Here is an 18,590-nt window from a genome sequence, read left to right on the forward strand (position 1 = left end):
CTTAAATAAAAGCAAACCGAAGACAATAAGTTGGCTGTGAAATATAAACTCAAGTTATGACTTCCTCATAATTAAGAGAGAGAGAAAGGGGTGAAGAGAGAGATTAGTAGGTGTCAGATTGTTATGGTCTCTAAATTCCAGGCCATGGTGTTGGGATTTGAGGATGTTCTAAGTGGAAAACCACTTATGAGTTTATAAACAGTTATTTTAAGAAACCTGGTTTGGCAAGAGGAATAGGAAGGACATGTGTGGGATGAGTCTGGAGGTGAGGAGTTGACTGGAGACCCAAAGCCCCCGTCCTGTCCCTTCTACTCCCTGCCCCTTCCCTTTCCTCATTCGATAGCTACAAACCACCCCCAGCCCCAACCACACGATTAGAACATGGTGGTTATCTTAGCATTATAAATCTTTAAGTTGTTTTTTTTTTTCAGCCAAATTGATAAATAGTAAATCAACTGTAATGAAAACTGTTGGCTTTCTTCCTAAGTCATCTAAACCCAAGGTCAGCAAACTTTTTCTGGAAAGGGCCAGAGAGTCAATATTTTAGCCTTTGCAGATTAATCATATGGTCTTTGTCGCAGCTAGGCAACTCTGCCTTAGGAGAAAGAAAGCAGCTATAGACAATATATAAAGGAAATGGCATGGGTGTCTGTATTCCAATAAAAGCTTTATTTGTAAAATAGGCTGTGGGCCACATTTGACTGACAGGCCATGGTTCACCAAACCCTGATCTTAAAGAACAGTGTTATTTTATTAGAAAATTATTCAGTGATTCTTCTGTGCCTCTGAAGACTCCCTGATCTTCCCTCTGCCACCTTCCCCACGCACATAAATGAGAGGAAGTAATACCACTGATGACATGATGGAGTAATTATCTCTGGAGCAATAATGAACAGTATAATGTTAGGATAGAGGAGTTTGAGAATTAGATTTGAGTACTGGCTCTGCCAGCTGTGGGGTCTTACACACAGCACATGACCTTGCTGAGCCCCCATTTCTTCATGGGCAAAATGGAGAGAAACTTACGGGTTGTTGTAGGATCGAATGTATGTCAAGCACCCACCATAATGCTTGGCATGCAACAGGCACTCAATAAATAGATTTAGTTATTAACCCACGTTGGCTCTATAAATAGCAGAGTCAAACAGGACAGATCCGGCCTGGAAGAAAAGAATTCCCTAGTGGATCCAGCCTTCAGGTCAGCTCTAGAGCAAGAAGCAGAGGGATTACTTTGACATACCCAAGGCTGGATAAGAAAGCGACACTAAATGTGAAGACACTCCTGCAGGACAGATTTGTATCAAATGCTTCGGGTAAATCATTTATTAGGCAGCTCCACTGTCCAAATCCATTTGGCTGTTGGTGGTTGGGGAACCTTGTCGGGCTTCCACTGAAGTAATAAGATCCCACTCCTCATTCATAGACTCGACAGCTGGCGAGTAGGAGAATCTAGGCTAAACGACTTCCTCTGAGGCCGTTCTTCCGGGCTCCAGAGAACAGTCACCTCTTCTTCAGCTGAAAAATAAACACATCAAGAAAATGAATCCTTCTCTCCCAGGGGACTATGAAACAGTGAGAAGCAACCAACAAGAAATAGCGTGGGATCATCTTTAGAGAAGACACTATGAAATGTCAAGCTAAATACAGACACACATGTACAAATGTACATGCATGCGTTTAGATTAACAAGTTGTGTATTCATGGGCAAGTTATTTATCCTCTGTGCCTACATTTTCCCATGTGTAAAATGAAGATAATACGATACTTTCCTATAAGGTTGTTGTGAGGATTAAGTGTGTTAGTAAATATAAAGTGCTTAGAACAGTACCTGGCACAGAATAAGAAATACTAGATTATTCTTTGACAAATAAATTTTTAGAACAGTCAAACACTGAGTCAAACAACCCCATAATGAACCAGATTCAAAGCTAATCTGCACAGTCTGATTTTATGGTTCTCTCAAAGACCCAAACCTCAAACTCAGATGAAACTTTGGATTTTCACTCCTATGCCTCCGTGGGCAGTGCAACAGGTCAGATCAGAATAAGGGGTGTTCTTGGAGATCAGTTCCATTCAAGAAACGTGACTGAGTGAATGTATTTAAGCCCGATAACTATACCATAGTTTTGTAAAAGAGTGCCCTTATTCTTAGGAAATATACATTGAAGGATTTAGGATTAAAGGGCCATGGTGTATGCAAATTATTCTCAAAATAGATATACATACATTCATATTTATATCTACATCTGTATCTATATATCTATCTATGTAGCTATTGATTGGTGGATTGATCTACCTACCTATCAAGAGCACACAAATGAAAAACAAATAAGGCAAAATGATTAACAATAGGTTTGATAAGAGTCTATGGTGTTCCGAGTACCATTCTTATTCTTGCAGCTTTTCTGTTTGAAATAATTTCCAAATAAAAAGTTGTTAAACCCCATTGAGATGTGGGGAAAAAACTTATAGGAAAAAGAAACACTGACTCAATGTGATTATCCAGCAAGCACTGTGCTGCTGCAAAAGAAGCAAAGGTGACATGATCCAGTCCTGACCACACGATGCCAGGAGAGCTTGGACTCGGAACAAGGGGATGTGTAGTGGTTCCATGACTCAAATATCTAATGGCGTCAGGCTAAGATTGTCTGCTACACTCATCTCCAAAACAGGCTATTCTTGCCCCCTGGTGCCTAGAACAGGCTGTGCGTGACACCAAGATTAACTAACATTGCTTGAAACCCTTGTCATAAATTTCATTTGGGGATTGTAACTTGAACCCACATGAAGAACTAAAGTACTGCTAGAGGTAAGTACAAAGATAAATATGTCAGCATAAATGTATTTTTTTTTGTTTATAACACTTGTTTTCTCCTATGCAATTTATAAGAGAACTGTATAAAGCAAAAAGTATAAATCTGTGTTAATGGGCACACAATGTATAAGGATGTATATGCTTGGCAATAATCACACAGAGGAGGAGAGAGGGAATGGAGCTATACAGGAGCAAGGTTTTTGTATACTATTGAAATTTAGTTGGTATTATTCTGAGCTAGATTGTTACAGTTAAGAAGTTAATTATAATCCCTGAGGCAACCACTAAGAAAATAGCTAACAAATGTAGTAAAAAAAAAAAAAAAAAAAAGGAATAAAATGATACACCAGAAAACATCTATTTAACACAGGAGTAGGTAGTAATGGAGGGACAAAGGAAAACAAAAGAATTAAGATCTATAGAAAACAAAGAGCAAAATGGCAGACCTAAATCCTACCTTATCAGTAATTACATTAACTGCAAATGAATTAAAATGCAGAAATTGACAGAATGCATAAAAAATCAATCCATTATCTGTCATATACGAGAGACACACTTCAGATTCAAAGGCACAAATAGGTGGGAAGTAAAATGATGGAAAAAGATATACCATGCAAACAGTAATCAAAGAGAGCTGGAGTGGCTATCCTAATAGCAAATAAAATATCCTTTAAGACAAAAAAAACTGTTTCTAGACACAAAGAAGGGCATTATATAATGATAAAAGGGTCAATCCATCAAGAAGATATAACAATTTTAAACATATATGCACCTAACCAAGGAACCCCCAAATACATGAACCAAACACTGAGACAATTGAAGGGAAAAACAGACAAATCAGCAACAATAATCAGTGGCTTTAACACCCCACTTTCAATAATGGATTGAACAACTAAACAGAAGATTAACAAGGAATAAGAAAACTTGAACAACACTATGAAACCAACTGACCTAACAGACATCTGTTGAACACTACAACAGATGTTGTAGTAAAAGGTTTGAAAGGTTTAAAATCAAACATAGTATGTTCCCAACAACAAAAGAATGGAACTGAAAATCAATAACAGAAGGATATTTGGAACATTCACAAATATGTGGAAGTTAACAGTATACTCCTAAACAATCAATAGGTCAAAGAACAAATTGAATAAATCAAAAGGGAATTAGAAAATACTTTGAGCTTATTGAAAATGAAAACATGACATACCAAAAATTATGGGATGCAGCTAAAGCAATTCTTTGAGGGAAGGCTATACCTATAAATGCCTACATAGATAAAGAGAATTGTCTCAAATTAATAACCTAGCATTCCACCTTATGAAACTAGGAAAAGAAGAACAAATTAAATAGGAAGCAAGCAAAAAGAAGTAAATAATAAAATCAGAAAGAAAAGGAAAAAGAGAATGGAAAGATAAAGACAAAATCAATAAAACCAAAAGTTGGTTATCTGAAAAGATCAACAAAATTAATTCACTTTAGGTAGACTGACCAAGAGAAAAATAAAAAGACTTACATTAATAAAATCAGGATTGAAAGAGGGGCCATTTTTACCAACCTCACAGAAATGAAAAGGATTATCCAAGAAACTATGAAAAATTGTATGCAAGCAAATTAGATAACCTAGATAAAATCAATAAATTCCTATAAAACACCCAAACTACCAAACTGACTTCATAAGAAATAGGAAATCTAAATAGACCTATAACTCAAAAATATTGATTTAGTAAAAAAAAAAATCTTCCCACAAAGAAAAACCCAGGCCTAATTTGCTACATTGGTGAATTCTACCAAATGTTTAAAAAGAATTAACACCAATTTTTATCAAACTCTTCCTATAAGTAGAAAGGGAGGAATACTTCACAATTCATTCTATGAGGCCAACATTACCAAACTCAGACAAAAACATCCCAAGAAAAGAAAATTATAGACTAATTTCCCTTATGAATACAGACTCAAAACCTATAACAAAATACTAACAAACTGAATCCAGGAACATATACATCATGACGAAGTAGGATTTATCCCAGGAATGCAAAGCTGACTTAACATCTGAAAGTCAATTCAGAAAGAATAGAATAGAATAAAAAAGAAAACCACGTGATCATCTCGAAAGATGCAGAAAAAGCATCTGACAAAATCCAACACCTTTTCATGATAAAAAACACTCAACAAATAGTAATAGAAGGGAAATTCCTCAACTTAGTAAGGAGTTTCTACAAAAAACCCACATCTAACTGAAAGCTTTTCTCCAAACATCAGGAACATGAAAGGATGTCTATTCTTGCCACCTTTATTCAGCATTGTATGTAAGTTTCTAGCCAGGGCAACAGGCAAGAAAAATAAATACAGAAAAGACACCCAGATTGGAAAGGAAGAAGTAAAACCACCTCTATTTGCAGATGACATGATTTCATATGTAGAAAATCCTAAGGAAGCCACAAAAAATATTAGTGCTATATAGCTTTTCTAAATTTAAAAAGGTTATATAAAAAGCTATATGTAACCCTGTAAGTTTTCAGTATATAAGATCAATATACAAAAATCAATCATTTCTATATACTAGCAATGAACAGTTTGTAAATGAAATTAAGGAAACAAGTCCATTTACAATAACATAAAAAAGAAATAAAATACTTAGGAGTAAACTTAATAAAGTGAAATATTTGTACAAGAAAAATTAAATAAAATCACTCAAAGAAATCAAATACTTAAATAAGTGGAAAGACATCCCATGTTGACGGATTGGAAGAATTAATTCTAAAATGGCAATGCTCCCTAAACTGATTTACATATTTAACACAATCCCCTTCAAAATCTCAGGTGGCTTTTTTGGCAGAAATTGACAAACTGAACCTAAAATTCATATAGAAATATGAGAGACTCAGAATAGCCAAGAAAATCTTGAAATAAAAACAAAGCTGGAGGACTCACACTCCCAATTTGTAAACTTATTACAAAACTACGGTAACAAGACTGTGTAGTACTAGGTTAAGGACGGACATATAGGTTAACAGAATAGTATTGTGAGTCTAGAAATAAACCCATACATCTATGGTCAATTAATTTCCAACAAGGGTTCCCAGACCATTCAATGGGGAAAAGAATAATCTTTCAACAAATGGTGATGAGACAACTGATATCCACAAGCAAAAGAATGAATTTGGATCCCTAACTCACACTATATACAAAATAACTCAAAATGGTCCAAAGGCCTAAATGTAAAAATGCAATTAAAAATGTGCTTTCATCAATTGTAACAAATGTACCACACTAATGCAAGGTGTTAACAATAGGGTGGTATACGAGAATCCTGTATTTAATGCATTATTGTTCTCTAATTAAAACTTAAAACAAAAACTTTGTGCTTCAAAGGACAATATTTAGATAGGGAAAAAACAACCCATAGAATAGAAGAAAATCTTTGCATTTCATATATCTGATAAGGATCTGGTATCCAGAATATATAAAGAACCTGTTCTGGTTTGTAATGCTTCCAGAATGCAAAACACCAGAGATGGATTGGCTTTTACAAAAGGGGGTTTATTTGGTTACACAGTTACAGTCTTAAGGCCATAAATTGTCCAAACACATCAGCAATCAGGTACCTTCACTGGAGGATGGCCAATGGTGTCTGGAAAACCTCTGTTAGCTGGGAAGGCACGTGGCTGGCGTCCGCTCCAAAGTTCTGGTTTCAAAATGGCTTTCTCCCAGGACATTCCTCTCTAGGCTGCAGTTCCTCAAAAATGTCACTCTTAGTTGCACTTGGGATATTTGTCCTCGCTCAGCTTCTCCAGAGCAAGAGTCTGCTTTCAATGGCCATCTTCAAACTGTCTCTCATCTGCAGCTCCTGTGCTTTCTTCAAAGCGTCCTTCTTGGCTGTGGCTCCTCTTCAAAATGTCACTCACAGCTGCACTGAGTACCCTCAGTCCGTCAGCTCATTTATATGGCTCCAGTGACTCAACTTAGACCCACCCTGAATGGGCGGAGCAACACCCACATGGAAATTATCCAATTAGAGTCATCGCCCACAGCTGGGTGGGGCACATTCCAAAGAAACATTGAAAGAATTACAATCTAATCAACACTGATAACATCTGCCCACACAAGATTACATCAAAGATAATGGCGTTTGGGGAACACAATATATTCAAACTGGCACAGAACCCAACAATGAAAAAGCAAACAACCCAATTTTTTTAAAATTGACAAAGGACTTGAATAGACATTTTTTTCCAAAGAAGATATACAAATGGCCAATAAATACATGAAAAGATGCTGAATATCATCAGCAATTAGGGAAATTCAAATAGAAAGCACAATGAAATACTACTTCACAACCAATAGGGTGGCTATAATAAAAAAGATGGATAACAGCATGTGTTAACGAGGATGTTGAACAATTTAAACCTACATGCATTGCTGACCAGATTATAAACTGGTACAGATGCTTTGCAAAAGTTTGGCTGTTCCTCCAGAAGTTATAACATAAGAGTTACCACATGATTTGACAATTCCACTCCTAGGTATACAACCAAGAGAATAGAAAACATGTCCACATAAAAACTTGTGCATGAATGAACATAGCAGTATTATTCATAATAGTCAAGAGGAGGAAACAATCTAAATGCCCATCAACTGATAAATGGATGAACAAACTGCGGTATATTCATAGAATTGAATATTATTCAGCCATAAAAGGAATGAACTGCTGGTGTGTGCCACAACATGGTTGAGCCTTGAAAACATTACACTAAATGAAAGAAACCAGACAAAGGCCATTGATCATACGATTCTATTTATATGAAATGGCCATAATAGGCAAATCCATCAAGAAACAAAGCAGTTAGTGGTTGGCAAGGGCTGATGGAGGTGAAAAGGCATTGAATTCTAAAAAGTATGGGGTTTCTTTAGGGAGTAATGGAAATGTTCTGGAATTAGAGGTCATGATTGCACAGCTCTGTGAATATACTAAAAACCGTGAAACTGTACAAGATAAAGTGATGAATTTTATGATATGTGAATTATATCTCAATTTAAAAAGAAAAAGGTAAACTATCTATGAAAAACTTAAGAAATGATTGAGCCCTACCTGATAAGAACTGCACTTAGGATATAAACATTGAGAAAGAAAAGATTTAAACAGAATTGAGATCATGCCAAAGTTCTGCACAGGAAGAATAGTTATTTAAAAATATTTTTTTCCAAATTAATTTATATAAGTAATAGCCTCCTAATTAAAATTGCAGAGCAATGTAGTTATTTTAGGTTATTTGTTTTTCTTATTCCTTTGTTTGGTTATGGTTTGTTAATTTTCTTGGTGTATGGTAGGAACATGTTGGAAGCAATGTAGTTATTTTAGGTTATTTGTTTTTTCTTATTCCTTTGTTTTGATTTTGTTTGAAATTTTTTTTATTGTTTGTTTTTTAATTTTTTGATGTAGTTAAAAAAACAATGAGTGTTAAAAAAAAAGTAAACGTGCAATGGGGGGAGGAGGGGAATGGAATGTTTTGGATGTTCTTTTTTATTTCAATTTTTATTTTAGTTTTTGGAGTAATGAAGATGTTCAAAGATTGTGGTGATGAATGCACAACTATATGACGATACTGTGAACAACTGATTGTACACTGTGGGAGATTGTATGTTATGTGGATATATCTCAATAAAGTTTCATTTAAAAAAAGTCAAATTGCAGTGACCTTTCCTTGATAACTTTATTGAGGTATACTGACATGCAATAAGCTGCACCTATCTAAAGTGTAAAATCTGTTAAGGGTTGACATATGTTCACACCTGTGAAATCTTCACAATCAAGATAATGAATGTATCCATCATTCCCAAAAATTTCAACTTGCCCCTTTGTCATTCCTTCCTCTTATCTCTCTCTACTCCCCTCATCCTCAGGCAACCACTGATATGCTTTCTGTCATTACTGATGAGTTTGTATTTATATAGCTTTATATAAATGGATTCATTCAGTGTGTGCTCTTTGTTTCTGGTTTCTTTAACTCAACATAATTATTTTGGGATTGATCTATGTTGTTGTGTATATTGATATCTCATTCCTTTATCTGGTTGAGTAGTATTCCACTATATGGCTATATCACCATTTGTTTATCCATTCACATGTTGATTGATAGTCAGATTGTTTCCAGTTTTTGTCTACTACAAACAAAGCTGCTATGAGCATTCATTTACAAAACTTTATATGGACATATGCTTTCATTCCTTGGATAAATACTTACGAGTGGGATTGTGGGATCATACGGAAGGGATATGTTGATCTTTTCAAGAACCTGTCAAAATATTTTCCAATGTGGTTGTACCATTTTACATGTCTACCAGCAGCATATGAGAGTCTCAGTTACTCCATGTCCTCAGCAACCAACACTTAGTATAGCCCATCTTTTAAAATGTTAGACATTTATGAAGTGTGTAGTGGTATCTCATGGTTTTTATTTATACTTCCCAAATGGCTAATGATATTGAGGATCTTTTCATGTGCTCTATGCCATATCTATATCTTCTTTGGTGAAGTGTCTGTTCAAATCTTTTGCCAAATTTTCTATTAATGAGTTTTGAGAATTCTTTAAATATCCTGAATACAAGTCCTTTGTTGGAAATGTGATTTGCAAATATTTTCTCCCTGTGTGCTGCTTGTCTTTTCATTGTCTTAACAGTTTTTTGATGAGTTCTTAATTTTGATGAAGTCCAATATATCATTTTTATGGATCATGCTTTTGGTGTTGTATCTAAGAAATCTTTGCCTAACCTAATATCACAAAGATGTTTCTCTTGTGGTGGGTGAGGAAACAGACAGTAAACAATGTATAAGTGATTCTGTGATATGTCAAAGGATAATAATTGCAATGGAGAAAAATAAAGGATATAAAAAGACATTGAGAATGTCATGGTGTGGTTGCTACTTTACATCGGGAGTTCAAAGAAGGCCTCACTGATAAGGCAACATTTGCACCAAGACCTGAAGGAAGGGAGGGCGTGAAACGTGTGGAAGCAAGAACTAAGGCCCTGACGTGGAAGTATGTCTGGTATGTAAAAGGACCAGCAAGGGAGTCAGGAAGTCACGTAGCTGGAGTAGAGTGCATGAAGAGTGGCAGGAAATGAGGAGTGAGCAGTAATAGGTGGGTGCATGGGCAACGAATCACACAGGGACTTTGACTTTTATTCTGAGCTGGGAAGCCAGTGAAGAGTTTTGAGCAGTGGGGTAATGAGACCTAACAGATTTTAAGAGGCTCTCTCTGGCTCTTGTACTGAGAAGACTCTGTAGAGGACAAGGCCAGAAGCAGGAAGACAAGTTGGGAAGTTACCACAATTTTTCAGGCAAGAAAGAACAGGAGCTTGGAACAGGGTCAGCAGTGGAAGACATGGCAGTGATTGGATTACGGGTCTCTACGGTCTATGGGATTTGATGTGGACTGGATGTGGGTTATGAGAGAAAAAGAGTAGATGATTCCCTGGTTTTCAATCTCAGCAAATGGAAGGTCAGCCTTGACAATTATTGAGAAGGAAGTTCAATTTGGGAATGTGAACTTTGACATGCCTCTTAGAAATCCAAGTGGTGACATCAGGAAAGCAATTGGAGAGGCTTAAAATGTATCTAAATTTCTGGAAGAATAAAAGGCAAGAGTTGCTAAGTAAAACTTTCAAAATGAAGATTAATGTAAGGGATTGCCGTTACAGATTAAAGTGCAATCTAAAATTTCGATAACAAACTTGCAAAAAAAGGATAAAGAACAATGAAATAAAAGAGCTATACCTTGAAACAGGCCCCCAAAGGTCTCTCTCCATTTGCAGATTTCAGTGTTGATGCTTGTGCTACTTGTGATAAACCCTAAATCTTGGACGACGATTAATCTGTAACTTTCCTGAGGCTAATGGAAACACCTTTATTGTTTTCCCCCTTACAATAATTATTATCAAAAATTAAAGTAATTTAATACAGAGAAAAGTAATACAAAAAACTCTTCATTCCTCTGTAAAGTAATAGAGAAATCCACCCCACAAATCCCTCCAGCCTTTGAGATAATCTGGTTTTACAACCTTCTAGAACGTTTTCCGAAGCATATGGATTGTGTGAGGGAGTCAAGCTCCCATTGTATAGACGAATGCAGCTTTGTTTGTTTTTTGATCATACAGTAGTATAGGATGTAGTATATCACTAGCTAATATCTACCGTATTGGATGTTTCCTAGGTGACTCCCCACACAAACTGCTCCACGTGCATCATCTAATACAATCCTCCCTACAATCCCTCTTTTATAGATGGGAAAACTGAGGGTTAGATGGATTTAGTAACTTGCCCAAGTTGAATCACCAAATACATGGTAGAGCCAGGACTTGAACCCAGTTTTGCTGACTACAAGATCCAAATTCTGAACTGCTATACTTCTTGGAATGTTTAGAGTCTACTGCACTGACAAAACATCTTCACCAGTCAAGGAAGGAAAGGATAAATGACTTAATAAATGATTTGGCAGAAATTTGTTTAATATTCAATATGGGTCTCATTCCATATTATATAGCAAAATAGTTTCTAGCTATTAGTAAATATAAAAAGATGAAAGAAAAAATACCTGTAAAAATAGAATGTAAATTATACCTCCATTTAAAAATGAAAAAAGAAATATTTTTTTTTGATGGGGGGTTTAAGGAAGAACTTTTGAAAAAGATAAAAGATAGCACAAAATACACAATCAACAACATGTATGATAAATATTTTAGTCATTTACAGATAAAAAATATTGCCAACACAATTAAAAGGCAAATTACAGAGAAGGAAAAATATTTGCCATAAATATGATCGAAAAAGTGCTAATATCCTTAATATATAAAGATATTTTATCTAACAGTAAGCAAAGCAGTGCCATCTTAATAGTAAAATTGGACTATTTTACTATTTTTACTATTTTACTATTAAAAGGCTATGAATAGGAGAAAGCCAAGGAAGCAAGAAGCCAAAATCAACAGAAGGGAGAGACCAGCAGATGTCACCATGTGCCTGGCCATGTGACAGAGGAGCCAAGGATCGCTGGCAGTCCATCTTTGGGAAGAAAGCATTGCCTTAATGATGCCTTGATTTGGATGTTTTCCCAGCCTCAAAACTGTTTAAAAAATGTCATTAGATCCTGATCAAGGTGGTGGAATGAGACACTCCAAGGCTCCATCCCACCCCACCCCCCCTCATCAGGAGCATTGAACAACCAGCATGAACTGGCAGAAACAACCTTCTCAAAGCTTCAGAAAACAGTTAAAGGATGCAGTAACAGGGAGAGCACCAAATCAAGAAAATGTCTACACAAAAGTGGTAAGATCCCCTGTGGACTGGCCCCTCCTCCTCCCCTCACTGGTTCTGCAGCGCTGACCCATCTCCTAGTGCAGATCTCTGGTCTTGGTACAGAGGAAGCAGAGTAACCCTCATGCACATCCTGGGAGCTTGCATGTCTCGCTCAGTCAAGCCTGAGGGACTTGCCATTCCAGAGCTTGCCCTACATGTAGAAGGCAGCTCACAGAGCTCTCCTACAGAACACTATAGGAAGGCAGTCAAGTCATGCTGCCTGGGGCAAGGGATTGACGGCTGTAGCACACACAGTGCAGTGTCTGGGACGATGAGGAAACTATTTCCCAAGGAAAAGGGGAAGTTTGTATCTGTGTAAACAGAAGGATTCCAGAGCCACACACCCATGCCCAAGACAAGATGACTGTGCAGAAAAGATCAAGGAGGCCCCTTTATTTTGGCCTGAAACTAGTCTCTCAACTGATTGTATACATAGGCCTTGAAGGAGAGAACTTGCACAGGTCAATATGCACAGAATGGGAAAGGTGTTTTCTTTTTTTTTTGCTTCTCTTTTTTGTTAGTTCACTAAAAGAAAATTCAATCATAACACTAGCTGGATACAAGCTTAAGGATCAGACACCTCAGAGTTTAAATTCCAGTGATGGCACATTAAAATATCAAAATGCCTAGGTTTCAACAAAAGACTACCAAAGAAACAGGAAGCAATGCCCAAGAAAAGGAGAAGATTAAAGAATTAGAAACCATCAATAAGAGGGACCAGATCTGGGACATAGCAAAGACTTTTTAAAAAATGGTTCTAAATATGCTCTAAGAGCTAAAGGAAAAATGGACAAAGAACTAAAGGAAGTCAGGAAAATGATAGATGAACACAAATATAGTATTAATATAGAGATGGGAATTATGAAAAGGAAACAGAGCTGAAGACCATAGTAACAGAAATTAAAAATTTCCTAGAGGGGTTCAATAGCAGATTGGAGCTGACAGAAGAAAGAATCGGTGAACCTGAAGATAAGATAATTGAAATCTTTCAGTCCGAGGATCAGAAAGAAAAAGGAATGAAGAAAACTGAACAAAACATGAAGAACCTAAGGGACATCATCAAGCATCCCAATATACACCCTGTGGGAATCCCAGGGGAGAGGAAAAAGAGAAAGAGGCAGAGAGAATTATTCAAAGAAAAAAGGATTGAAAACGTGCCCTTAAAGATAGACATGAATATACATATCCAAGAATGTCTTTCCTTTTTTACGGTTATAGGACTTTACTACAATGAACTCTAAAACAGACCCATGCCACAGCATATTATAATCAAACTGGCTAATGCCAAAGATAAAGAGAGAATTCTGAAAGCTGCAAGAGAGAAGCAACTTGTTATATACAAGGAAGGCTCATTAAGATAAGTGCTGATTTCTCATCAGAAACAATGGAGGTAAGAGTAGAGAGCTCCAGAACTCAGTCCTTCCACCAAAACAGCAGGATAAAAACAAACAAACAAAAACAAAAAACACAAAAACAACAACGAATGTTAAAAAAAAAAAGTAAATAAGTAAATGAACAATGGGGGGGATGGCATGTTTTGGATGTTCTTTTTTATTTTAATTTTAATTTTATTTTTTGGAGTAATGAAAATGATCAAAGATTGACTGTGGTGATGAATGCACAACTATATGATGATATTATGAGCAACTGATTGTACACTTTGGAGGACTGTATGTTAGATGAATATATCTCAATAAAATTGCGTTTAAAAACGCAATTTTTTTATAAAAAGGATATGAATAGAGAATTTACACAAGAGTGAATACAAATGAAAATTATTCAATTCACTATTAAAGAAATGCAAGTGAAAACAACAAAGGACTATCATCTTTTGTTTTTAAGGCTATTAAATGTGAGTAAGAATGATAACATGACTATCTGTCAGGGCCTGGGAAAATGGGACATTCAGAGACCTTAGTACAAATGTAAACTGGTAGAACTCACTGGAGGACAATTTGGAAATCTGTATCAATCTTCATTAAGAAGTACCTTCACCTTTTGATCTAGTAATAAATAGATGGCAAAGATATCTCTACAATAAAAAGATGATAAATAATCTAAGAGTATAATAATAAAACATTCATATAAGAGAATATAACACCATTAATAAAATCATGTTTTTGAAGAATATTTAATAACTTGGAAAATGCTTATTCTACATATACACATTCAGAAAGACAATTTTATATAATATTAAATGACAAAGGAAGTATATGAAAATTTCTCTGTGTACTTAATTATCAGTTCTGTGAAAAGGAGTATATATATGTGGATAAATATTATAGCTATAGATCTATGAATATATAAATCTAGAAGGAAAAACACAAAAATCATAAAAGCAGTTGTTTGTGGTAGAGGGATGTAGGACAGCTTATCTCACTCTTTTTTGGAAATATTTACTACATATTTTGAAACGAAAATGTGTTACTTGAATAATCAGGTTAAAATTATAACTTAATAAAAGTCTTTTAAAAGTTCACTCCTTTTTATCCAATAAGTTATCCAAGTTCTAGGAATGTATCCTTAACAAAATGGGCAGAGATATAGGCAAAGATTTCTATCCAAAGATGATCATTGAAGCATTAGTAATAATCTCCCAATATAGGGAGGAAACAGCTAAATTCAATAGTAGGAAGATGGTTAAAAACATACAGTATATTCAAATGAAGGAATATTATAAATCTATTAGTCCTACTTTCAAGGAATTTTTAATAACATGGTGAAATTTTCATATTTCCCAGATTATTTAATAAGTATTTTATTTAAATATAATCTTTTATATTCAATTTGACTTGAATTAGATGGATAGATACATACATACATACCTACATAATACATACGTATATACATATGCACCTGAAGGAAATGTGCCAAAAGATTGACAGTTGTTATCTTTTGGTTATGAGAATATGGCTATTTTTTCATACTTGCCTATTTTTTGTTTTATTCTTAACTTTTTTCTTGTACCTTTTTTTAATCTACAATGAGCAAAATGATTTCTTCAATTACTTTATGTATCATCTATCATCTATTTACCTATTTTATATATTTACTCATTTAGTTGCTTAGCTACCAATTTACCCATTTAATAACTTGCTGAAAGAGACTGGACTTGAATTCAGAATCTGGCAGACAATAACCATGTGACTTTGAACAAATTACCCAATCTTCCTTTAGCCTCTCTCTCCTCAGCTGTAAAATGGGAAGAAGACAACCTACTCTGCAAGAGTAAAAGAGATAATGTATATAAAGACTTAGCACAAGGACTCACTCACAAAATAGGCTCAAGAAATATCAGTTGTTATAATTTGATTATTATTTTTGAAAGTGGAAAAAGACGGAGGAAGCAAAGAAGTAATGGGGTTCTGAAAATACGTGGTTGAGACCTTCACGTTCTCCCAGTTGAGGGAATTATTTAACTTATAATTTTAAAACGAGAACTATATAACGTGTTACATTCTTGGGACTTAAAAAGAATGTCAATGTCAATGTAAATAAAAAATCAAACATAATTTTAAAATAACAATTTAGGGATAACGCAATGCACTGAGTAACCCCAACAAATTCTCGAAAGCCGCTTACTACCTGACATTGCCACCTAGTGGAATTAGTGATGCAGTGCAGAACCCTGGGAATCAGATTTTCTTTTGAAACAATTTATATAGAAAGGGTAAATTACAGTCAAATATTCTTGCCAAAAAATTAGCATGCAATAATGTGAGATCATGCATAAATTGTCTAATTCCATACTTACTTTAAAAATAAAAATCTAAGATATTACAAAGTAAGTTACAGGAAGTTTGGCAAGTGAAAAATTGCCATAATTCTATCACTGCCAGGCAATGACATCATTTTTATTATTTTTATTTCATCCCATTTTCTTTTCCTTTCCAAGTCAATATTATAGCATTAGCATTTCCCATGCTGTTACATTCTTCACAATGATTTTTAATGGCTGCATGATATTTTATGAGTGACGTGTCATACCACATCTTGGCACTTCCTTAATGCCAGATTCCTAGGCAGCTTCCAAGAACAATGGCAGTTTACCTGTTATAGGTACAGGTGGATTTTAGTATATTTCTCCAGTTAGAAAAATTAAAAACTGTTCTTGTCATAAAGGAATACACAATTAGCAGTTTAAAAGATAAGCAAAAATATTTTATTTTTATTTTGGAGTAAGGAAAAGCTTCAAAAATTGATTCTGGTGATGAACACACAACTATATGATGGTGAATAACTGATAGTACACTGTGGATGACTGTGGGGTGTGTGAATATATCTTAAACTGTATTAAAAAAAGTAAATGAGCAACGGGGGGAGGAAGAGAATGGGTTGTTTTGGATGTTCTATTTAATTTTAATTTTAATTTTATTTTTTGGAGTAATGAAAATGTTCAAAGATTGATTGTGGTGATGAAAGCACAACTATATGATGCTACTGTGAACAACTGTACACTTTGGATGATTTTATGTTATGTGAATACATCTCAATAAAATTGCATTAAAAAAGGGAAAAAAAAAAACATAAGCAAAAATAAGAAAATAAACTATATCCATAATCTCCCAACCCAGATAACCATTGTAACACCTTGCAGATTTTTTAAATATATTTATGCTGTAATATATATGTAAATATTTATGTAGCATATACTCAAATTTTTAAAAACAAAAACGGAATGATACTACTCTATAACCTGCTTCCTGCTTTCTTTCACTTAAAATTATATCATGTACCACATTATACATCAGCAATACCCACCTGTACTGGATTGAATTGTACCCCCACCCTCCCCACAACAGTTATGTTGAAGTCCTAACCCCCATACCTGGGAATGTGACCTTATATGGAAAAAGGGTCTTTGAGATGTCAATCAAGTTAGGATGAACTCATTCTGGATTAGGGTGGGCCCTAAATCCCATGACTGGTTCTTCATAAAAGAAAGAGATTTGGAAACAGAGACACAGAGACCGGCAGAAGACACACACAGAGAGTGGAGTGATGCAGCTGCAAGGGAAGGATGCCAAGGAGTGTGGGAACCACCAGAAGCCAGGAGGGGGCCAGGAAGGGGCCAGGAAGGGGCTGGAAGGATTCTTCACTAGAGCCTGCAGAGGGAGCATGGCCAGGTGACACCTTGACCTCAGACTTCTGGCCTCCAAAACTGTAGGAGAATAAGTGTCTGTGTTTCAAGCCATCCAGTTTATTATTTTGTTGTGGAAGCCCAAGGAAACTAACACACCATGTGTGCCAATTTGAATGTATTATGTCCCCCAAAACACCATTATCTTTGATGCAATCTTGTGAGGGCAGGAAACATATTGGTGTTGATTGGATATGAGACTTTTGATTGGATGTTTCCGTGGAGATGTGATCACTCAACTGTGGGTAAGATCTTTCATTGAATAATTTCCATGGAGTTGTGGTCCTGCCCATTCAGCATGGGCCTTGATTACTTTAGTGGAGCACTACATAAGCTCAGACAGAAGGAGTGAGCTTGCTAAAGCCAAGAGGGACACTTTGAAGAAAGCACAGGAGCTGCAAATGAAAGACATTTTGGAGACGGACGTTGAAAGCAGACTCTTGCTCTGGAGAAGCTAAGAGAGGACAAATACCCCAAGTGCAACTGAGAGTGACATTTCTGAGGAACTGCAGCCTAGAGAGGAACATCCTGGGAGAAAATCATTTTGAAACCAGAACTTGGAGCAGACGCCAGCCATGTGCCTTCCCAGCTAACAGAGGTTTTCCAGACACCACTGGCCATCCTCCAGTGAAGGTACCCAACTGTTGATGCATTACTTTGGACACTTTATGGCCTTAAGACTGTAACTGTGTAACCAACTAAACCCCCTTTATAAAAGCCAATCCATTTCTGGTGTTTTGCATAATGGCAGCATTAGCAAACTAGAACACCACCTAAAGTACCATTTTGTTGACGAACAGTATTCCATTACATAGATTAGTTAATCACAGTATGTAGTAGGTAGTAAGCTAAGCCCTGATCTACATGTTGTTCAACATGGAGCTCACAATTTGATGGAGAAAACAGGCATGAAACAAATCAATAGGAAAATAAATACATAAGCATAATTGGTGATGAAACCCCATGAAGGAAAAGAACAGGATACCACGAGAGAAAATAATAGGGGTACAGAAGGTGGTTGCAGAAGATCTGCCTGAGGGAGCAGAGCAAGTTTGGACTTGAAAGATAGAGAAGTTGGCATGTGAAAAGCTGGGGAGGAAAGTTCTAGGTGGAGGGAGCAGAAGATTTGAAGGCCCTGAGGTGGAAGAATTCTTAGTTCTAGAAACTAAAAGCTGGCTGACATGGCTGCGGGGGGTGAGAGAAGACAGTAGAGTGGCTCATCCTTGGTAAGGATGGGCCAGATGAAGCAGGGGGCCTTCCATGCCAGAGAAGGAGTAGACATT

At 35.9% G+C, this 18,590-nt stretch overlaps 1 protein-coding gene across 1 annotated transcript in view; it reads right to left on the minus strand.

The window, feature by feature from the left end:
- Window positions 1–371: 371 nt before the first annotated feature.
- SLC44A1 (solute carrier family 44 member 1) overlaps window positions 372–18,590 on the minus strand; it is a 191,811-nt gene continuing 173,592 nt past the window's right edge. The window contains exon 16 of the mRNA XM_037798696.1: window positions 372–1,515. Coding sequence (XP_037654624.1) covers window positions 1,501–1,515 — 15 coding nt within the window. The 3' untranslated portion in view covers window positions 372–1,500. The remainder of the gene's footprint in view (window positions 1,516–18,590) is intronic.

This window comes from Choloepus didactylus, chromosome 10, assembly GCF_015220235.1.
Source record: "Choloepus didactylus isolate mChoDid1 chromosome 10, mChoDid1.pri, whole genome shotgun sequence".
Classification (NCBI taxonomy): domain Eukaryota; kingdom Metazoa; phylum Chordata; class Mammalia; order Pilosa; family Megalonychidae; genus Choloepus; species Choloepus didactylus.